The 23,347-nt window shown below is 46.4% G+C and overlaps 1 protein-coding gene and 1 long non-coding RNA gene across 10 annotated transcripts in view; one reads left to right on the top strand and one right to left on the bottom strand.

The window, feature by feature from the left end:
• ENTPD6 (ectonucleoside triphosphate diphosphohydrolase 6) overlaps positions 1–2,803 on the bottom strand; it is a 30,478-nt gene extending 27,675 nt beyond the window's left edge. For 2 of the 9 annotated variants that reach the window (XM_017945090.3, XM_031656510.1), the window contains exon 1: positions 2,604–2,803. Coding sequence is in view for 1 of the 9 variants with exons in the window: in XM_017945088.3 (XP_017800577.2) it covers positions 2,217–2,261 (45 nt within the window). In the remaining 8 variants the exon portion in view is untranslated. Of the gene's footprint in view, positions 1–557; positions 2,315–2,603 lie in introns of those variants that run through there. The other 7 variants (XM_017945099.3, XM_031656512.1, XM_031656508.1 and 4 more) reach the window with 6 other exon arrangements.
• A 2,982-nt stretch (positions 2,804–5,785) lies between these two features.
• On the top strand, positions 5,786–23,251 carry LOC103888195. Its single transcript, XR_652638.3, has 3 exons — positions 5,786–6,815; positions 8,274–8,358; positions 21,954–23,251. It is a non-coding gene; the product is annotated as an uncharacterized LOC103888195 (long non-coding RNA).
• The last annotated feature ends 96 nt before the right edge of the window (positions 23,252–23,347 follow it).

Below are 23,347 nucleotides of genomic sequence, written 5' to 3'. Positions count from 1 at the left end.
AATCCTTTTCATGTAATCAAGTTTTTTTTTTTTTTTTTTTTTTGAGACAGAGTCTCACTCTCTCACCTAGGCTGGAGTGAAGTGGCACAATCTTGGCTCACTGCAACCTCCGCCTCCCAGGTTCAAGCAATTCTCCTGCCTCAGCCTCCCAAGTACCTGGGATTACAGGCACACACCACCATGCCCGGCTAATTTTTGTATTTTTAGTACAGACGGTGTTTCACCATGTTGGCCAGGCTGCTCTCAAACTCCTGACCTCAAATGATCTGCCCACCTCGGCCTCCCAAAGTGCTGGAATTACAGGTGTGAGACACCACACCTGGCCCATAATCAAGTCTTGTCATGTCCTTTGTTAGTCTAAGAACCATATTCTACATGATCAGATTCACAGGTGGTATATTAAATCTAGAGGCAAAGTTGCTAGTTATTTATTGTCTACCCATTTAAAATAACCCTTTATGTGCCATGTCCCGTGTCCAGTGCCCCACAAAGCCCACCTCACAGCCCTGGGTTTCCCTAAGACAGCACCAAGGCCCTGGGAATGTGTGTAAACGGACCTGTCTGAGATTGCAGTCAGTGTGTGGTGGAGCACACAAGAGTCCCCAGCTTCAGTCCCCAAATTGAACGTGCTTTATCACTTCACCTTCCCTGTAAGTACAAGACTACTTTAGATATCCAAAAAACACTCACATACATAGACATACCTTACATAGACATAATTACTGAAGTTACACACCAAGTTCAGGAAGACAAAAACAAGAGTCCAACTAGAACACAGTACTGAGAGAGCACAGAACCAGGAACAGCCTTGCTCATGCACAGGGGTGGGAAGAAGAGTTCTTACAATCATGTTCACCATACCCTCTCCCCAAGGAACAGGTCACCTCCATATCCCTGTGGCCCAGATCTTAACATCAATGTCATTCCACTAGATTAAAGTGTTGCCCATGGCTGAGACACCTGCAGGAGGGGCAATGGGGTTTCTGTGGGAACCACTAACACCACAGCGTGAATTTGTTGATCACGTTCTCCCTGACAGACTCATTGAGGAAAACAATGTCATCTCAGTCTGTTCTTTAAAGGAGAGAGAGGGTGGGATGAGGCTGTAAGGAAGGTAGCAGGTGGGGACCAAGGGGAGGCAGGGATAGGAAGTAGGGTGCACACAGGCAAACAGAGAGGTGTGGCTCCTGCCGAGGCCACCCTCCAGGCAGGAGTCAGAGAGGAGAATCTGAGGGTGGAGCAGTGTTGTCGGTGGTAGGAGCTGCCCCGTCCCCTGGTTGGCTTTCTAGGAGATGGGGATGGCAAGCCACCTCTTGGAAATACAGGCGCCATCTGATGTGGATTGATGGCTGCCTAATCTGTTGGCCAGTTTCTTCAGGTTTTCAGTTCCTGTACACGGAAGGGCCATGAATGCAAATGCCTGCCATGCACGCTGTATCCAAAAATAAAGCACATTAGAAACTTCCACTCATCCTCCTGGGAGGTTTCAATAGGTTTTTCTCTCCTTGGCAAAAACCGGTGCATGAAGGGCCTGTCAACACCACCTGCTGTTTCCTTTACACAGGAGGCGATGGGAGGGGAGGCGCTTCCGGATCTCCTGACACAAAGGGCTGCCTATCTCCCTGGTCCTTTACCCGAAGCTTCAGGAGGCAGACACACACGCTAGCCAGTCACTCTCTCCAGGCCAAGGGGAGGGAGACAAAAAGCAACTTCGAGATTGGTACCGTGCTTGCCAGGTCCTTCAAAAATGACTACCCGCCGCCCATGGCTGTTGCACAGCGGGTGGGAGGAAGAGTCCTTGTAATCCACCTCTCCCAAGGAAGATTCCCCGCCTGCAGGCTATGGCTGAATTCCCCGCATCCTGTGTGACGTGGGTGTGTGGCTTCGCGCAGGTAAGATTGGAATACAGGTGCCTGGAGGGACACCCAGAGCTGCCCAGGCACTTCCCGGTGGCTGGTTCCTTTGCACTTATAATAAAAACACCCTCCCGTCTCTCCTTCCTCTTCCACGCTCTCCTGGCTGTTGAATGTTTTCCACTGAAGGAGTCTAGTCTGTCCACATCAGGGGCTCTCCCTCCCTCGGTCCGGGCATCCGCGGCTCACAGGTCAACTCGGGCAGAACCGCTCTGACCACCTATGAGCTCCTCGGGACATCACCCCAATGCCGGGGTGAATCGTCCTTACACCCTCAGTCCCGTCCGAGCGGCCTGATCCTACCTGTTTCCCAGAAACTGCTACGCGAGGCTTCCCCGCCGGGCTCATCCAGGAGCGGAGGGGCCTGTTCCTGACGCAGACTGGGGGCGGGTCCGCAAAAGCTGGTTGAATGAATGAACGCAGCAGGGCTGGGGCCCCCTGGGGCTAGAGGCCCCTGCTATTTGGCCCGCCCTGTGGCCCAAAACACTGGACTTGTCCCCCACCGGTCAGCGGAGCCCAGACGTCCAGGGAGCCCTAATGAAGCCTGGACAGGAAGGCAGTAGGAGGTGGGAGCCGGGGTGCGAGTGACCCCGAGGCCGTCCTCCGGAGCGCAGCGCGCCCGCGTGGGGAGGCCCGCCTGCAATCGGTGATCCCCGGCCGCCCCCGCCAGCGCCCCGGCCCGCCGCTTACCCTGCACCGCGCGCTCGGTCACACCCACGGAGACGAGTGCCCTTTTCCGGGCAGCAGGCGGCAGCCGGTCTTTCGGGCTCCCCAGCCGCGGCCGGCGCCACCCCAACCTCCACCAGCGGGATACGACCCCACGATTCCCTAGGACCTGGGCTCCGCCCACATGCACGTGGCGTCACAGGCTGGGCGGTGCGGGCGCACCCTGCCGCGCAGGCGCAAGCGGGACAGGAGGCGGGAGTCACAGGGTCCCTGTTGCGCAGGCGCGGGCTGCGTTGGGGAGAGGGGCCAGTTGCCCAGGCGCGGGCCGGGGGAGCCCAGTTGCGCAGGCGCGGGCCGGGTCGGGGACCCAGCTGTGCAAGCGCGGCGGCCGAATTCTATTTCCGAGGGTGGCGTTGCGGTTTTCTCCAGTCCGCAACCGGGCTGGCATCGGCCCAGAGGCAGGGCTCGGCAGTCTGGTTCCCCGAGCATCTCAGGGCGGGACCTCGCCAGATTCAAGGGGTTTCCTTGGCCGGTTTCCTCACGGCGCGGCAGAGCTGACCCTCGTCGTGCCTGGCAGGGGGCAGCCTCACAGCCTGGACCGGCCTGTGCAATTTCCCCCACCCCTCCACGTCTACATTTTATTTTTTTCTTTTTCTTTTTTTAGGACAATGCATGATGGAAATGCAGCCACATCAGAGCAGGCAGGTTCATGAAATCCACTCCCCCCCCCCCACCCCCCATTTCTTGATCCCATTTTCTTTCTTTTTTTTTTTTTAACAGGGTCTCACCCAGGCTGGAGTGAAGTGGCACGATCTCGGCTCACTGCAACCTCCGCCTCCCGGGTTCAAGCGATTCTGTTGCCTCAACTGGGATTACAGGCGTGCGCCACCACGCCCGGCTAATTTTTGTATCTTTAGTAGAGACGAGGTTTCACCCTGTTGGCCAGGCTGGTCTTGAACTCCTGACCTAAGGTGATCCTCCTGCCTCGGCCTCCCAAAGTGCTGGGTCTGCAGGTATGAGCCACCGCACCCGGCCTTTGACCCCATTTTCTAATGTCTTCCTAGAAATCACCAAGGTTGCAACTCCTGACTGTCCTGGTCGCAGGCCCCGGCTTACTTAGGGGCCCCAGGGTGGGGGCTGCCCACGTGCACACCTATGCTAGGCGCCCTCATTCCCGCAAGGGCCAGAGCCCCATCCTGGCCCACAGCGTCTGGCCAAGGAGGTGTGGGTGCGCCCTAGCCAGGCCTGGCCCTAGAGGACGGCCCCACGTGCGCACTGGGGCATCTGGGAGAGTAATTGGTGGAAGAAGCCCAGGTTCCTGAAGCACCAAGTGACAAGAGTTTATTTTCAAGATGGGACGCTTTTGAGGGTGAATGAGTGCTAACTGTATGGGATGCCCGGACAGTACATAGACCAGGCCTGTCAGCCGGGCAATGCGGTCCCTGTTGGAAGGTCACCCACAAGCACCTGGTTGGACACTGCCACTGAGATTTGGTTATTACAGAGGTTAGCCTATGCGGGTCCTCACTGATGGACCTTGAAGTTTTTCCCAGTTGCTTGCAGTTAGGAATAATGCGACTGGATCCCATGGACTGTCTTTGTGCATGCATGTGGGTGTATCTGTCAGAAATATTCTTAGAGTTGGAATTGGCTGTACTGGGATATGTCCTTTAAAATAATATATTGGCTAAACATGGCTAAATTGCCCCCCTTAGACACTGTACTAATTTACACTCTGGCAAATAATGTGTAAGACCTTGGGTTTCCATACATCTTCACCAGTGGGGTCTTTCCAAACTTTTGGATCTTTCCCCATCCAATAATGACCAAACTGTATCTCACGGTTTTAATTTGCACTTTTCCTAGTATTTTGAGATCCTGTCGTGAAACGGTGATGGCGCTGTTTCTGCCTGCTGCACTCACAATATGTGTTATCACTTCATTTCCTTTCACCATTTTTTACTCTTAGAGTTTCTAGAATTTGTGAAAGTAAAATCTTTTTGCTGGCATGGGCTTTTGTGTGTGTTATATATACACTGCTTGTAAAGGTCTTGCACTAGATCTTCCCTTTGTAGATTCTTTCTCAATGTTTAATACTCAGCTCAAATGTCACCTCCTGAGACCATTTTATCTAGAATGCCTCCTCTAGTTATTCTCTATCACCCTTTATGTTATTTCCTTCATAGCACTCATCACACTGTAAGCACCCAACGGCTTCTTCTTGCCTGTCGCCCAGATAGAGCCAATTTTTCAAGACGGGAATTGCGATAAAGAGTTCAGTACACATAGAGCTGGCTAAATAGGAGATCAGAGGCTTATTATTCCTCAAATCAGGCTCTCCTCAGATTCGGAGTTTAAGGAATTTTTTGGGGGCGGTTGTTTTTGAGACAGTGTCTTGCTTCATTGCTCTGGCTGGAGTGCAGTGGTGCAGTCTAGGCTCACTGCAACCTCCACCTTCTGTTCAAGTGATTCTCGTGCCTCAGCCTCACCAGTAGCTGGGATTACAAGTGCACGCCACAATGCCCAGCTAATTATTTGTGTTTTTAGTCAAGACGGGGTTTCACCGTGTTGGCCAGGCTGGTCTTGAACTCCTGCTCTCAAGTGATTGCCCTCCTCAGCCTCCCAAAGTGCTAGGATTGTGCCAGTCTGGAGACTAGGGTTTTTAAAAGATAGTTGAGCAGTCAGGGGGCTAGGGAATGGTGAGTGCTGATTGATTGGGTTAGGGATGAAATCACGAGGAGATGAAGCTTTTGTCTTGCTCTGGGTCAGTTCCTGGGTTGGGATCACAAGACCAGATGAGCCAGTTTACCAGTCTGGGCGGCTAGTCTATCACAATGCAGGGTCTAAAAAATACCTTGAACACCAATCTTACGTTTTATAATAGTAATATTATTTATTAGAGCAATTGGGGGAGTTAGGAATCTTGTGGCTTCGGGCTGCATGACTCCTAAGCCATAATTTTTTTTTTTTAATTTTTATTTTTAGATGATCTTGCTCTTGTCCCCCAGACTGGAGTGCAATGGTGCGATCTCAGCTCACTGCAACCTCCCCCTCCTGGGTTCAAGCAATTATCCTGCCTCAGCCTCCTGAGTAGCTGGGATTACAGGCACCTGCCACCATGCCCAGCTAATTTTTATATTTTTTAGTAGAGGCAGGGTTTCACCATGTTGGCCAGGCTGGTCTTGAAATCCTGACCTCAGATGATCCGCCCAACTTGGCCTCCCAAAGTGCTGGGCTTACAGGTGTGAGCCACCATGCCTGGCCCATAATTTTTAATCTTGTAGCTAATTTGTTAGTCTCACAAAGGTGGTCTGGTCCCCAAGCAAGAAGGAGGTTTGTTTCAGGGAGGGGCTGTTATATTTGGTTTAAAGTGAAATTATAAACTAAATTTCTCCACAAATTTGTTTGGCCTATGCCTGGGAATGAACAAGGGCAGATTGGAGGTTAGAAGATGGAGTTGGATTAGGTCAGGTTTTTTTTCACTGTCGTAATTTTCCTATGTCATATTTTTCTTATTGTCATAATTTTTGCAAAGACAACACCCATCATTACTTATTTGCTGACTTGTTTATTGGTGAATTCTTTGTTCCACTACTGAAATGAAGCTCCATGAGAACAAATAAGTTGGTCTGTCCTGCTCCCTGCTGCGTGCCCGGCACTCTGTCTGGAACATGGTAGGTGCCTGTAGCATACACTGGCAGTGCTAATGTCCCTTGCCTGCCTCTGCCGTCAGCTCTCTGGTTGTTGTGGAAAGTTCCCCTAAATGCTGCCACCTCAAGCATCTTGTTGCTGTCCTCTTTAAGGCTTATCTTACGACTTTCTCCGGAAGCCTTGGGAGCAGGCACAGCCTGGAATTCAGGGAAATTTAACATCCCCGGGGTAACTGCAGGGCAATTTGGCTGGCCTTGGACAGACCCAGTCCCTCTTTTTCCATGTAGTTCTCAGGAATAGCTGCAGAATGTGCTGGGATTGCAACATCGTGCGATAAGGGAGAGCTGGCCGAACAGCCCAAGGTCAGTTCCAGTCTCCTGCTGAAAATAGGATGTCCTTCAACACAGCCCAGCAAATCACATTACCCTGGGATGTTAAACCCAGGGCAGGCTGCTCTCTGGCATCCCTCATCTGTGGTGAAAGCAGGGTTTGCCCAGTTGAGACTCCATTTGCCCTGAGCAGATTTCCTGAGCCTTGGGCGACCAGCTTGCAATGAATGCTCCTCTTGTCCCTTGCTGCCTGTCTGTAAGTAATAAATTTGCTTCATATAACCTATTGAGTATGAATGTGTTCTCTCTCACTGGACACAGACATGTTGGTAACCAGTGCACAGTGAACCTGCTTCACAGCAACCCTTAACTAACTTGGGGATATATGCCTCAGCCTTCTGTCCCCAGAGGACCAATTCTGAGTCCTCAGTAGAAGTGAGCCTCAGTGACCCTCAGTGGTGATCAGCTCAATAATGCCCCCTTGGGTGGTCCTCTGATCTTCCTCGGTGCACTCTCGCGTGCGCGCTCTCGCGCTCTCTCTCTCTCTTACTCTCTCTCTCTCTGCTGCTTCTGGGAATCACCTCCCAGGTCAACTACCTGCATCTAAGCTCTTGACTCAAATTGCCTTTGGGTAAACTCAAATTAAGTCAGTATTAAAAATATTTGTTGAAGAAATGGATCGATTGATGAGGGTGCTTCTGATGTTTTCACTTGTCAGCCAGAAGCAGCTCAGCCCTGCAGGCAGAAGGTGAAGGAAGCCAATTGGCACCCGCCCTAGGAATGCAGGAGCAGATAACTGAGACATGGGCTTCAGCAGAACATGTATGCAAGTATTCTGACAGCAGGGAGGAGTGCCTGGCCCTGCTTTTTGGGGGTGAGAATGTTTTAGAAGAGGTTGATGAGTTATCAAGCTGCCTCAATTTACCTAACTTGAGTAATAGTGGAGGAAGCCCACTATTGTGTATGACTTGCTCACATGTGCCCACCTACTCACAAAAGTCCAGGAGGACAGCTGCAAAGCTGTCTGCTCAGTGAAGGAACAGAACGTGGACTGCGCAGTGTCTCTGTAGCAGAGGCTGCCAGGCCTCCTGCCCATGTCTATCCCACTGTGTACTCCCATGACTCTCCACAGCAGGGCCTTCTTTTGGCAGAGGAAGTGCCAGGAGGTAACGCTTCTGAGAGCGGCCCTCAGCCCATGTCAGGTGCAAAGACCCTGGCTCCCTTTCTGCTCAGGACAACTCTCTGGCATGTCTACGTGGAATTGAGCACAGTGGTCCCGAGTGGTAACCCATACTGGCTTTCCTCCTTTCCCTGTCTCACTGCCCCACTCCTCTACTGGTTTTTCCTGGTGTCACCTCCTAAATAGACTACTTGCACTCAAATCGTTCTTTAGAATTTGTTTTGGAAGAATTCAACCTAAGATACCATCACTCATAGGTCATTTAGTTAATAATATCAAACAAAACATCTTGGCCACTGCTCTGATTTCTTCCTCTGAAATCTATAACCACAAATCACTGCTTTCTCTACCACATATTTTTCCTATAACTCAACAAAAAAGTAAGTTAGATCTTCCCTGCTCATGACTAGCCTTCCATTTTCCAAAATCTACTACACACAGGAAAAAATGTGAGGGAAACCCTACTCTTCCCCAAGAGAACTTGGCATTTATGATTCCTGCCTGCCACATGGGCCATTGTGTGGTCTCTTTTAGCTTCCCGATGGATGATCCGACAGACGTCACCTTGCACTGTAGTGACAGTCTTGTTGGGACCACATGAAGTGCAGCCGTAACACAGGTAATAATATTCTGGGCAATTGGTCGACTGTCCTGGTTGGGGGGGGACTGGTGTGAACAGATTGTCCCATTTAGAGTAGCTGTTAATGGACTCTCTTCTCTCCACGAGGGCCTTTAGCATTTTACATTGTATAGGTTGTCATCTACCAGATTAAGAAAATTTCCTTCTATTTCTAGTTTAAGAGTTTTGAAAAATCATTAATGAATGTTCAATTTTATTTTGTGCATTTCCTTCATCTATACATGAATATTATTATTTTTTTCCACTAATTTTCTTTTTTGTATGAGACGGAGTTTTGCTCTGTCACCCAGGCTGGAGTGCAGTGGCATGATCTCGACTCACTGCAACCTCCACCTTCCTGTTTCAGGCAATTCCCCTGTCTCAGTCTCCCAAGTAGCTGGGATTACAGGCACACACCAGCACGCCCAGCTAATTCTTTTGTATTTTTAGTAGAGACGGGCTTTCACCATGTTGGCCAGACTGGTCTCGAACTCGTGACCTCAGGCAATCCACCTGCCTCAGCCTTCCAAAGTGCTGGGATTACCGGCGTGAGCCACCACACCTGGCCCACTAATTTGTTAATATGAGAAATTCCAACGTTGAATCATTCCTGCATTCCCAATATAAAGCATACTTTTAAAATACATTGCTGAATTTGACTTGCTAACATTGTGTTTAGGTTCTTTGCTCTTACATTCACAAAAAGATTGGCTTCTAATGTTCTTTCTAATATAGTACTTGTTTAGAAACTATCAACATTAAATTCGCCTTACAGAATGAGTTGGAGATTTTCTGCTTTTAAATCTTCTAAATGTGTTTAAGTTTTTAGTTTCTATTTCTTGAATATTTGATGGAATATTTCTGTTTTCTGTATGAAATATTTTAAACTGCTGATTCCATTTCTAATCAAGCTTTCTCCTTTTCCAGGCAGTTTTGGCATTTTTCTAAAGGAATCATCCCATTTCACCTAAGTTTTCAGTGTTATTGGTATAACATTATTCACATCTTCTTAGTATTTGCAGCGATAGCCTCCATTTCACTCATAATTAATTTGTAAGTTTTCCTTTTTTCCTTAGTCAGCATCTCCAGAAATGCCTAAGTTTTATTACCTCTCTTCCCCAAGAGCTGACTTTTGGCTTTGTGGAACGCCTCTGTATCTTTGTTTAATATTTTAAAATTTATTTCATCTTTAGTACTTTCTTTGTACTTAAAGAGTGTATTTTTAAAAAAGTTTTCTAGTTTAAGCTAAACACTTATTAATTTTTAGCCTATCTTCTTTTTTTAAATTAAAGACTAAAACTTTATTATTCTTACTTAAAAGAAATGAAGCAAAAGAAGTTACAAGAGAACTTATGTCTAACCAAGAGGCAGGTGGGTGAGTGAGAAGGGAGAGCTCTTCTGCTCTGCTCACTGCCATGGTGCACATCACTGGTGGAGAGGAGGTCATGCTGTGAGAAAAAAACTTACCCATCCAAACCCAAAGTTTGGGCTTAGAGACCCGGAGAACAGTGGAAGTGAGACTTTAATGACAGTCTTGCAAGATTGGGTGTCTAATGGGCAGACACACCTAGCAGTTTCAGAAGAAATTTATCCCCTAGTGCGCAGGTCCCTCCCTTGGTTCCTCATAGGCTGAGTACGATGGGGTCACAGTCTTCCTGGACATTGCCTGTTGATTGTTGGGTAGGGGTTTTAGGCGTTTTCTTTAGGATTGTTCTGCTGCATTTTGTTGTAGCCACAATACATTGCAATCCTAGTTAGCTCAGGGCCTGTTCAAGTACTTGACTTATGACCTAAGTATCTGGGCAGGCTGTTAAGAACAGACAAAGTAAGCTATTTTGCAAGCTAGTAAACTTTCATCTTAGACTAACTTCTTTGGTTTGGTTGAGGGCAACTAAGGCAATGGGGTAGGGGGGAGGGTGGGGAGGCAGCAAGCAGACATTGGCTATCCAAGCAGGGGCCTAGTGTATCCTGTTTCTTCTGTAGTTTGCTGACCTAAACCAATTCAAGGCACTTTGTCTTGGAAATGGACCGCTGTATGTATTATTTCCTTCATGCTCAGTACAGATAGCTCTCTCGGGGTTATTTTTAACATTCGAGGGGTGAAAAAACAAACCCTGCCTGCAGCCAATTCCATTATCTAAGGAATTCAAGTAAAATGGTGTTTTGTTTTGTTGAAAAAGGGCATTGCTAAGCGTTCGAAAAAATAAAGTCCAAATAGCACTGTGTCATCAAGCATTTGCCTTTTTAAAAAATGTATATATATTTTACAGCCCAGCGCCTCACCATCAGGAAGGGTGTTTCTGATGCCTGATAAAGCCCCTTTGGTGAAGGGCACCAGGGCACAGCTGTCCATGACAAAGTGAGGGTTAGTAACTGCAGCGAGGGAGCCAGATCAGAGGCCTCCTGTCTTCAGCACAGGATAGACAGGATTGCGGAGAAGGGAGGAGTTCAGGTGAAGTTTAAAATGAAGCCTTTTCTGACAGGCTGAAAGCAGGGCTGTGGGTCACATGGCAACACATCACACTGGGCTGAAAGGCTGACTTGGGGGCACAAGCTCAGGATGGACGTGCCATGTTATATCCGGAAGCCCCTCATCTGAGGCTGTGAGCCAAGGTGAGAGCTCCAGGCTGCTTCTCTCTGGGGAGTGACCTGCATGGCTGAGCATCTGCAGGTGACAGGATTCCAGACAGCAAGGTTTCTCAGGGCGGAGAAGTAGAGAACGAGATTTCTCAGCACAGAGGCCGAGGGAGCTGCCTCAGGCTGGCTACCTGTGTTCCTTAGCCCTGCTCCCCTATTACCTGGGGCCTGCTTCTCCTCCCACCCATCTCCTGGCTCCCAGTCTCCCAGGCCCCAGAATGCTTGGGCCAAGGTAGCTAGGTCACCAGAAGACAGTCACCCTTGGTGCACTGGAAACAGTAACACCAGAGTGTCCGATACATGACCCCAGAACTATGATGAGGTCCCCCTCAAAAACCATCCCTACTAGGGAGCCCCAAGCCAGGCTGCCCAGTGGGAGCAATGTGCTGCTGTCTTACCCGAAGTCAACTTTCAGCCTATCTTATAAGAAATGCATTTAGAGCTTTGCATTTCCTATAAGCACCCTTGTAGCTCTGTCCCACACATTTGGCTATGTTGTATTTTTGTAATTGTCAGTTTGGAACATTTTCTTTTTTTTTTTTTTTTTTTGAGACGGAGGCTCGCTCTGTCACCCAGGCTGGAGTGCAGTGGCCGGATCTCAGCTCACTGCAAGCTCCGCCTCCCGGGTTTTTACGCCATTCTCCTGCCTCAGCCTCCCGAGTAGCTGGGACTACAGGCGCCCGCCACCTCGCCCGGCTAGTTTTTTGTATTTTTAGTAGAGACAGGGTTTCACCATGTTAGCCAGGATGGTCTCGATCTCCTGACCTTGTGATCCGCCCGTCTCGGCCTCCCAAAGTGCTGGGATTACAGGCTTAGGAACATTTTCTAAAGTCTGCTACTACAATGTTTCTCTGTCCATGTGTTATTTAGAAATATTTTTGCTCTCTCCGTTCCAAGATGGCCAGATAGGAACAGCTGCAGTCTGCAGCTCCCAGCATGATCGACGCAGAAGATGGGTGATTTCTGCATTTCCAACTGAGGTACCTGGTTCATCTCGTTGGGACTGATTGGACAGTGGATGCAGCCCACAGAGGGCATGCCGAAGCAGGGTGGTGCATTGCCTCACTTGGGAAAAGCAAGGGGTCAGGGGACTTCCCTTTCCTAGCCAAGGGAAGCCGTGACAGACTGTACCTGGAAAAATGGGACACTCTTGCCCAAATACTGTGCTTTTCCAATGGTCTTAGCAAACGGCACACCAGGAGATTATATCCTGCACCTGGCTTGGTGGATCCCATGCCTATGGAGCCTTGCTCACTTCTAGCGCAGCAGTCTGAGATCGACCTGTGAGGCAGTAGCCTGGCAGGCAGGGGTCGTCTGCCATTGCTGATGCTTGAGTAGGTAAACAAAAGTGGCTGGGGAAGCTTGAACTGGGTGGAGCCCACCACAGCTTAGCAAGGCCTACTGCCTCTGTAGTCTTCACTACTGGGGGTAGGGCATAGCTGAACAAAAGGCAGCAGAAACTTCTGCAGACTTAAATGTCCCTGTCTGACAGCTCTGAAGAGAGCAGTGGTTCTCCCAGCATGGTGTTTGAACCCCAAGAATGGACAGACTGCCTCCTCAAATGGGTCCCTGACCCCCATGTAGCCTGACTGGGAGACACCTCCTAGTAGGGGCCAACTGACATCTCATACAGTCAAATGCCCCTCTGGGATGAAGCTTCCAGAGGAAGGATCAGGCAGCAATATTTACTGTTCTGCAATATTTGCTATTCTACAGCCTTTGCTGGTGATACCCAGGCAAACAGGATCTGAAGTGGACCTCCAGCAAACTCCGATAGACCTGCAGCTGAGGGACCTGACTGTTAGAAGGAAAACTAACAAACAGAAAGGAATAGCATCAACATCAACAAAAAGGGCATCTACCCCAAAACCCCATCTGTAGGTCACCAGCATCAAAGACCAAAGGTAGATAAAACTACAAAGATGGGGAGAAATCAGAGCAGAAAAGCTGAAAATTCTAAAAATCAGAGCACCTTTTCTCCTCCAAAGGATTGCAGCTCTTTGCCAGCAATGGAACAAAGCTGGACAGAGAATGACTTTGATGAGCTGAAGGCTTCAGAAGGTTTGTAACAACAAACTTCTCCAAACTAAAGGAGGATGTTGGAATCCATCTCAAGGAAGCTAAAAACCTTGAAAAAAGATTAGACAAGTGGCTAACTAGAATAAACAGGTAGAGAAGTTCTTAAATGACCTCATGGAGCTGAAAACCATGACGCGAGAACTATGTGACGCATGTACAAGCCGCAATAGCTGATTCAATCAAGTGGAAGAAAGGGTATCAGTGATTGAAGATCAAATTAATGAAATAAAGCATGAAGAGAAGTTTAGAGAAAAAAGAGTAAAAAGAAGTGAACAAAGCCTCCAATAAATATGGGACTATGTGAAAAGACCAAATCTCCATTTGACTAGTGTACCTGAAAGTGACAGGGAGAATGGAACCTAGTTGGAAAACACCCTTCAGGATACTATCCAGGAGAACTTCCCCAACCTAGCAAGGCAGGTCAACATTCAAATTCAGGAAATACAGAGAACACCCCAGAAGAACAGCCTCAAGACACATAATCATCAGATTCACAAAAATTGAAATGAAGGAAAAAATGTTAAGGCCAGCCAGAGAGAAATGTCAGGTTACCCACAAAGGGAAGCCCATCAGACTAACAGCAGATCTCTCAGCAGAAACTCTACAAGCCAGAAGAGAGTGGGGGCCAATATTCAACATTCTTAAAAGAACTTTCAACCCAGAATTTCATATCCAGCCAAACTAAGCTTCCTAAGTGACGGAGAAATAAAATCCTTTACAGACAAGCTAAGAGATTTTGTCACCACCAGGCCTGCCCTACAAGAGCTCCTGAAGGAAGCACTAAACATGGGAAGGAACAACTGGTACCAGCCACTGCAAAATCATGCCAAATTGTAAAGACCGTTGATACTAGGAAGAAACTGTATCAAATAACGGGCAAAATAACCAGCTAACATCATAATGACAGGATCAAATTCACACATAACAATTTTAACCTTAAATGTAAATAGGAGAAAATGCCCCAATTAAAAGACACAGACTGGTGAGAGGTGACAATGTGCTAGCAGCCCTCACTCTCACCGCCTCCTCGGCCTCGGCACCCGGTCTGGCAGCGCTTGAGGAGTCCTTCGGCCCACCACGGCACCATGGGAGCCCCTCTCTGGGCTGGCTGAGGCTGCAGCCACCTTCCTCTTTTTGCAGGGAGGTGTGGAGGGAGAGGTGTGGGCAGGAACCGGGGCCGTGCTTGCCGGCCAGTGTGAGTTCCGACAGGCACGGGTGTGGGCTCGGTGGCCCCGCACACGGAGCCGCTGGCCAGCACCTCCGGCCCAGGGCAGTGAGGGGCTTAGCACCTGGGCCAGCAGCTGTGGAGGTTGCGCCGGGTCCCCCAGCAGTGCCGGCCTGCTGGCACCGCACTCAAATCTCAAATTCTCGCCAGGCCTTAGCTGCCTCCCCGACAGGCACCGCCCCCTGCTCTGTGGCGCCTGGTCCCTTAGACAGCCCAAGGGCTGAGGAGTGCAGGCGCCGCTTGGGACTGGTGGGCAGCTCCGCCTGCAGCCCTAGTGCAGGATCCACTGGGTGAAGCCAGCTGGGCTCCTGAACTGGATGAGGACTTGGATAACTTTTATATCTAGCCTGAGGATCGTATGTGCACCAATCAGCACTCTGTATCTAGCTAACCTAGTGGGGACTTGGAGAATTTTTACATCTAGCACTCTATGTCTAGCTCAAGGATTGTAAACGCACCAATCAGCACTCTGTGTCTAGCTCAGGGTTTGTAAATAGGCCAATCAGTACTCTGTGTCTAGCTCAAGGTTTGTAAATACACAAATCAGTACTCTGTATCTAGCTAACCTAGTGGAGACTTGGAGGACTAGCACTCTGTGACTCTGTATCTAGCTCAAGGATTGTAAACAAACCAATCAGCACTCTGTGTCTAGCTCAGGTTTTGTAAATACACCAATCAGTACTCTGTGTCTAGCTCAAGGTTTGTAAATACACCAATTGGTACTCTGTATCCAGCTAACTAGCACTCTGTGACTCTGTGTCTAGCTCAAGGATTGTAAACGGACCAATCAGCTCTCTGTAAAGTGAACCAATCAGCTCTCTAAAAAATGGACCAATCAGCAGGATGTGGGTGGGGCCAGATAAAGGAATAAAAGCAGGCTGCCCAAGCCAGCAGTGGCAACCCGCTCGGGTACCCTTCCACACTGTGGAAGCTTTGTTCTTTAGCTCTTTGCAATAAATCTTGCTGCTGCTCACTCTTTGGGTCCATGCTGCCTTTATGAGCTGTAACACTCACTGCAAAGGTCTGCAGCTTCACTCCTGAAGCCAGTGAGACCATGAACCCACCAGGAAGAACGAACAACTCCAGACACGCTGCCTTTGAGAGCTGTAACACTCACCACGAAGGTCTGCAGCTTCACTCCTGACAGTGAGACCATGAACCCACCAGAAGGAAGAAGCTCCAGACACATCTGAAAGTCTGAAGGAACAAACTCCGGACACACCATCTTTAAGAACCGTAACACCGCGAGGGTCCATGGCTTCATTCTTGAAGTCAGTGAGACCAAGAACCCACCAATTCTGTACACACTGGCACATTGGATAAAGAGTCAAGAGCTATTAGTGTGCTGTATTCAAGAGACCTATCTCATGTGCAGAGACACACATAGGCTCAAAATAAAGGGATGGAGGAAGATCCAGCAAGCAAATGGAAAGCAAAAACAAAACAAAACAAAACAAAACAAAAGTAGGGATTGCAATCCTAGTCTCTGATAAAACAGACTTTAAACCAACAAAGATCAAAAGAGACAAGACCATTACATAATGGTAAGGGGATCAATTCAACAAGAAGAGCTAACTGTCCTAAATATATATGCACCCAATACAGGAGCACCCAGATTCATAAAGCAAGTCCTTAGAGACCTACAAAGAGGCTTAGACTCCCACACAATACTGGGAGACTTTAACACCCCACTGTCAATATTAGATCAATGAGACAGAATGTTAACAAGGATATCCAGGACTTGAACTCAGCTCTGCACCAAGCAGACCTAATAGACATCTACAGAACTCTCCACCCCAAATCAACAAAATGTACATTCTTCTCAACACCACATAGCACTTATTCCAAAATTGACCACATAGTTGGAAATAAAGCACTCCTCAGCAAATGTAAAAGAACAGAAGCCACAATAAACTGTCTATCAGACCACAGTGCAATCACATTAGAACTCAGGATTAAGAAACTCACTCAAACCTGCACAACTACATGGAAACTGAACAACCTGCTCCTGAATGACTACTGGGTACATAACGAAATGAAGGCAGAAATAAAGATGTTCTTTGAAACCAATGAGAACAGAGACACAACGTACCAGAATCTCTGGGACACATTTAAAGCAGTGTGTAGAGGGAAATTTATAGCACTAAATGCCCACAAGAGAAAGCAGGAAATACCTAAAATTGACACCCTAACATCACAATTAAAAGAACTAGAGAAGCAAGAGCAAATACATTCAAAAGTTAGCAGAAGGCAAGAAATAACTAAGATCAGAGCAGAACTGAAGGAGATAGAGACACAAAAACCCTTCAAAAAATCAATGACTCCAGGAGCTGGTTTTTTGAAAAGATCAACAAAATTGATAGACTGCTGGCAAGACTAATAAAGAGGAAAAGAGAGAAGAATCAAATAGATGCAATAAAAAATGATAAAGGGGATATCACCACCAATCCCACAGAAATACAAACTACCATCAGAGAATACTGTAAACACCTCTATGCAAATAAACTAGAAAATCTACAAGAAATGGATAAATTCCTGGATACGTACACCCTCCCAATACTAAACCTGGAAGAAGTTGAATCTCTGAGTAGACCAATAACAGGCTCTGAAATTGAGGCAATAATTAATAGCCTACCAGCCAAAAAAAGTCCAGGACCAGATGGATTCACAGCTGAATTCTACCAGAGGTACAAAGAGGAGCTGGTACCATTCCTTCTGAAACTTTTCCAATCAATAGAAAAAGAGGGAATCCTCCCTAACTCATTTTATGAGTCCAGCATCATCCTGATACCAAAACCTGGCAGAGACACAACAAAAAAAGGGAATTTTAGACCATTATCCCTGATGAACATCGATGTGAAAATCGTCAATGAAATACTGGCAAACCAAATCCAGCAGCACATCAAAAAGCTTATCCTCCATGATCAAGTTGGCTTCATACCTGGAATGCAAGGCTGGTTCAACATATGCAAATCAGTAAACTTGATCCATCACATAAACAGAACCAATGACAAAAACCACATGATTATCTCAATAGATGCAGAAAAGGCCTTTGACAAAATTCAACAGCCCTTCATGCCAAAAACTCTCAATAAACTAGGTATTGATGGGACGTATCTCAAAATAATAAGAGCTATTTATGACAAACCCACAGCCAATATCATACTGAATGGGCAAAAACTGCAAGCATTCCCTTTGAAAACTGGCACAAGATAGGGATGCCCTCTCACCATTCCTGTTCAACATAGTGCTGGAATTTCTGGCCAGGGCAATCAGGCAAGAGAAAGAAATAAAGGGTATTCAATTAGGAAAAGAAGAAGTCAAATTGTCCCTGTTTGCAGATGGCATGATTGTATATTTAGAAAACCCCATCATGTCAGCCCAAAATCTCCTTAAGCTGATAAGCAACTTCAGCAAAGTCTCAGGATACAAAATCAATGTGCAAAAATCATGAGCATTCCTATACACCAATAACAGACAGAGAGCCAAATCATGAGTGAACTCCCCTTCACAATTGCTACAAAGAGAATAAAACATCTAGGAATCCAACTTTCAAGGGATGTGAAGGGCCTCTTCAAGGAGAACTACAAACCACTGCTCAAGGAAATAAAAGAGGACCCAAACAAATGGAAAAACATTCCATGCTCATGGATAGGAAGAATCAATACCATGAAAATGGCCATACTGCCCAAGGTAATTTATAGATTCAATGCCATCCCTATCAAGCTACCAATGACTTTCTTCACATAATTGGAAAAAAACTGCTTTAAAGTTCATATGGAACCAAAAAAGAGCCTGCATAGCCAAGACTATCCTAAGCAAAAAGAATGAAGCTGGAGGCATCACTCTACGTGACTTCAAACTGTACTACAGGGCTGCAGTAACCAAAACAGCATGGAACTTGTACCAAAACAGAGATATAGACCAATGGAACAGAGCAGAGCCCTCAGAAATAACACCACACATCTACAGCCATCTGATCTTTGACAAACCTGACAAAAACAAGAAATGGAGAAAGGAGTCCCTATTTAATAAATGGTGCTGGGTGAACTGGCTAGCCATATGTAGAAAGCTGAAACTGGGTCCCTTCCTTAGACCTGATACAAAAAATTAATTCAAGATGGATTAAAAACTTAAATGTTAGACCTAAAACCATAAAAATCCTGGAAGAAAATCTAGGAAATACCACTCAGGACATAGGCATGGGCAAAGTACTTCAAGACTAAAACACCAAAAGCAATGCAACAAAAGCCAAAATAGACAAATGGGATCTAATTAAACTAAAGATCTTCTGCACAGCAAAAGAAACTACCATCAGAGTGAACAGGCAACCTACAGAATGGGAGAAAATTTTTGCAATCTACCCTTCTGACAAAGGGCTAACATCCAGAATCTACAAATAACTTAAACAAATTTACAAGAAAAAAATAACAACAACCTCATTGAAAAGTGGGCAAAGGATATGAATAGATACTTCTTAAAAGAAGACATTTATGCAGCCAACAGACAGAAGAAAAAATGCTCATCATCACTGGTCATCACAGAAATGCAAATCAAAACCACAATGAGATACCATCTCACACCAGTTAGAGTGGCGATCATTAAAAAGTCAGGAAACAACAGATGCTGGAGAGGATGTGGAGAAATAGGAACGCTTTTACACTGTTGGTGGGACTGTAAGTTAGTTCATCCATTGTGGAAGACAGTGTGGTGATTCCTCAAGGATCTAGAACTAGAAATACCATTTGGCTCAGCGATCCCATTACTGGGTGTATACCCAAAGGATTATAAATCATGCTACTATAAAGACACATGCACATTTATGTTTATTGTGGCACTATTCATAATAGCAAAGACTTGGATCCAATCCAAATATCCATCAATGTTAGACTGGATTATATACACCACGGAATACTATGCAACCATAAAAAAAAGATGAGTTCATGTCCTTTGCAGGGACATTGATGAAGCTGGAAACCATCATTCTGGGCAAACTATTGCAAGGACAGAAAACCAAACACTACATATTCTCACTTATAGATGGGAAGTGAACAATGAGAACATTTGGACACAGGGCAGGCAACATCACACACTGGGGCCTGTCGTGGGGTGGCGGGCGGGAGGGCAGGGAGAGGGATAGCATTAGGAGAAATACCTAATGTAAATGATGAGTTAATGGGTGCAGCAAACCAACATGGCACGTGTATACCTATGTAACAAAACTGCACGTTGTGCTCATGTACCCTATAACTTAAAGTATTAAAAGAAAAACTTGCTCTATCATAGTTGTATGTATTTTTGAGGTACATGTGACACTTTTATACATATGTATAACTGGGATATACATCACCTCAAACATTTAAGGACAATTTTTGAAGACAGAGGATTTCACAGTACGAGTTAGGAAGCACCTCTGCCTGTGGTCATGTCCCCTCTCTCATAAGTAATTTTTCACAGCTTCTTTCCTTTTGTTCTGTTTAGTAACTGGGGTGCTTCTTAGTGTGAGTACAAAGGGAGGTGGGGGTCAGGACCAACATGCACATACAGGTATGTCCTCAGTGTCTGCGTCTCAGGTAGCACTTTTCCAAAATGACATTCAAATAATTGTGAGGTTAAAATTCTATACATTTTTTTTTTTGTTTCTAGGATTTTAAACCCTAAATTTGGCCTACTATCAAGTTCATGACCATAAATGGAATTAGTATGTCATAGAGATTAGCAAGTTAGTGGTTTCTTTGATTTATGTCCTATGAATCAGTATTTTTTTTAGATTGCTAATAAATTTAAAAAAAATAAAAAAGAAACATTTTTAAATTTTTGAATTAATTTCTAAATTTACCTTTTAATCAGTGAATTCTCACTTGATTGAGCTGTGGCCAGGGAGTGTCATCTCTGATGTCCACTCTGTGGAGGTTGTCGACATGAGCTTTGTATCCCTCTTTGTGACTTTTTGTAAGTTTTCCATGGCACTGGAGAAGAATGTGTGTGCTTCAGTTGCTGGGTGAATAAAATGTCCCTTATATGCTGCTTGTGAAGTGCATATTAATTAGGATAAGGCTGAAGTGCCCAAACAAAGAGACCCAATGCAGGTCTGAAGCCCATTGCGTGTGATTGCTCCCCACGGCACTGACCCACGGCCGCAGGGCTGGGTGGGTGCCGCTCCACATGGCCAGCCAGCCTAGGACCCAGGCCGTGGGTTCGGCCGCCTTCACCATGTGGTGTCCCGGGCTGTCCTCTGAGCATCTCTGCTCCAGGAGAGTGGGAGCGTGTCTTCCTCACTGTTTTTCCTCCAGACAGTGCCCAGCACACAGGAAGCTTTCAGTAAGTATTTGTTAAGAACACGAATCAATGAATGAAGAAAAGATGGCCCCTTAGTCATCATAGCAGCAACATTTAACAAATGCCTTTTTTTTAAGTTAAACATTTTTTTTTCAATTAGCAGGACATCGTATGCCTCAAAATTTAAAAGATACAAAATAACATCATCACCATCATCATCATCACTATTATTTTGGTAGATTTCTCAGCCTGCCAGTTCCCTTTCCCAGAGGCATCTGCTGTTAACAGCTTATTTGTGTTCTCCAGATGTACTTCATACATACACAAGCATACGTGCATATGTGCAGACTGGTTTCCAAAAAGTTTTTCTATCACAGTAAAATGGTTCAACTTCAACCTCGTTTATTCCATTATTTCTGAATTCACATGGAGAATGTATTTGGTGTAATTTATTGAGAGGACATTAGGCGGCAGTATAGTATCACAAGGAGGAGGCTGGGGATGTCTACAAATTTTTTTTGGCCTGGCACCATGGCTCACACCTGTAATTCCAGCACTTTGGGAGGCCGAGAAGGAGGTTTGCTTGAGCCTAAGAGTTCAAGACCAGCCTGATCAACATAGCAAGAACGCTGGCTACTGGAGAGTCTGAGGCTGGAGAAGCTGCAGTGAGCTGTGATTGCACCACTGCACTCCAAAGGAAGAGAGAGGTGTTGTGTGGCTATTACATATCTTGCCATATATTTCCAAGTGTTGCTATTATAAATGATGACTCAATCCCTTGAGTCATAAGTCATAATGCCTTGAGCCTGAGTCAGGAGGGAGCTGGGTGCTTATACACTGGGTCCTGTCAGTTATTGTTGAGTGTTTTTCCCTCTGCATATCTGATCTGCTGCACACTGAAGTTCTTGAAAGAGCCTTTGGGCCCAGAGATGAGATATAGGCAGTTAGATCTTACTGGAGTTGGTGCTGGAAAGCAAGGGTCTGAGGGCCACTGGGGGAGGGTCACTGACACCCTAGCTCTTGGAATCTTAGAGTTTTGGAGCAGAAAGGTAGCTCAGAGCTATTCTAGTCTACTCCCTCCCTACGCTCGTGGAGGTGGGATGTGTTTCCCTGAGTACTGCACTCCCATCGTGAAGAGGAGGCTCAGACAAGAAAACATTTTGCAGGCCCCATTTTCCTCCCAAGTTCTGTCAAGAGTGAGAGATTGTGCCTTGTCATACGTGCATTTTTAAGGTAAGTTTGGAAGCCCCTCACTTATGAATTAAAAACAGAAAAGTCATTATTATAATACATACATATATTTTATGTGTGTGTGTGTGTGTGTGTGTATATATATATATATATATATATATTTTTTTTTTTTTTTCCCCCTTAGAGACCAGGTCTTGCTCTGTTGCCCAGGCTGGAGTGCAATGTTGCCATCATGGCTGAATGCCTTGAACATATCTTGTCTTCTCACCGTTTCAGGCAAGCCCACACTCATCTCAAAGAAAATGCTTTGAAGGTCATGTTAAACAGGGTCTTTCTGCTCTTACTACTTCTCCATGTCATTTGTCTTTTTTCCACACACATTCCTTTTCCTCCTCTGCATTCCTGCGGTTGTTCTCATTTCACTAGTTGGTACAGAGCACCCCATCCTGCCCTTATCTGTGGGGAGCTCTCCAGCCACTCCTGCTGGAATGGGCACATTCTACAAAGGCCTGGGCCTGGGCCTCGGGTCCCTTTGCCTCCCTATGCTTGGCACAGTGACTGGCAAATCCAGATCTCATTCATGTTGGATAAAATAACTTGCCTGCCAATATTTTAGACCTCCTGAGTGTTACAAATACGCAATGGCCCCAGAAATCAAGCATCTGTCTGCTGAGCAGTTAAGCAACAAGACTATCTATAATCATAGACTGTGCGGGGCCAATGGCAATTGCTCCAGAGTTTAATAACTACAGCTATTAATTGGGCCTGGCCCTCTCCCTCTGGAGGGTCAGTCTTCTTCCTAAGCTCCTACACTCTCCTACACAGCCACAGTGCCCTCATCAAAACCAGAAATTTAGCACTGACACAACACTGCCATGCAGTCCACGCATCCGAAGTTTCACCGACTGTACCAGTCCGGTCTTTCAGAGCAAAAACAAAGCAGAACCAAAAATGTCTTTCCTTTTCCCTCTTCCTTTCTGCCCCAGGACTGCCTCCTGGATCACGCACTGCATTTAGTTGTCCACAATGTGGAAGAGTTCATTGGGCTTTCTGTGTACGTCACGCGTCACGGCCTTGCCATTTTTGAAGAGTACGAGCCAGTTACTTTGTAGAAGCCCTCTCAGTTTGAGCCTGTTTGATGTTTATTCATGATTAAATACAGATTATACATTTTTGGTAATAATGCCACAGAAGTGATGTATCTTGTCAGGAGGCCTGTGATGTCAATATGTCTCCTTGTTGGTGATGTTAACTTTGATCACTTATTTAAGACAGTGTCTGCCAGGTTTCTTGACTTTGGTACATGCACTATTTAAATCAGTTCATGAGATAATTATTATTATCTTCATTTTACAGATGAGGAGACTGAGGCAAAAAGACTTGCCATGCCTGGACACTGTCTCACGCCTATAATTCCAGGGAGGCCAAGGCAGGCAGATCGCCTGAGCTCAGGAGTTTGATACCAGTCTGGACAACATGGTGACACCCTTTCTCCACCAAAAATATAAAAAATTGGCCAGGCGTGGTGGTGCTACTTGGGAGGCTGAGGTCTCTGCTACTTGGGAGGCTGAGGTGGGA

Source organism: Papio anubis, chromosome 16 (genome assembly GCF_008728515.1).
Source record: "Papio anubis isolate 15944 chromosome 16, Panubis1.0, whole genome shotgun sequence".
In the NCBI taxonomy this organism is placed as follows: domain Eukaryota; kingdom Metazoa; phylum Chordata; class Mammalia; order Primates; family Cercopithecidae; genus Papio; species Papio anubis.
Note: the sequence above shows the minus strand (reverse complement) of the source record. Positions and strands in the feature narration are given on the sequence as shown.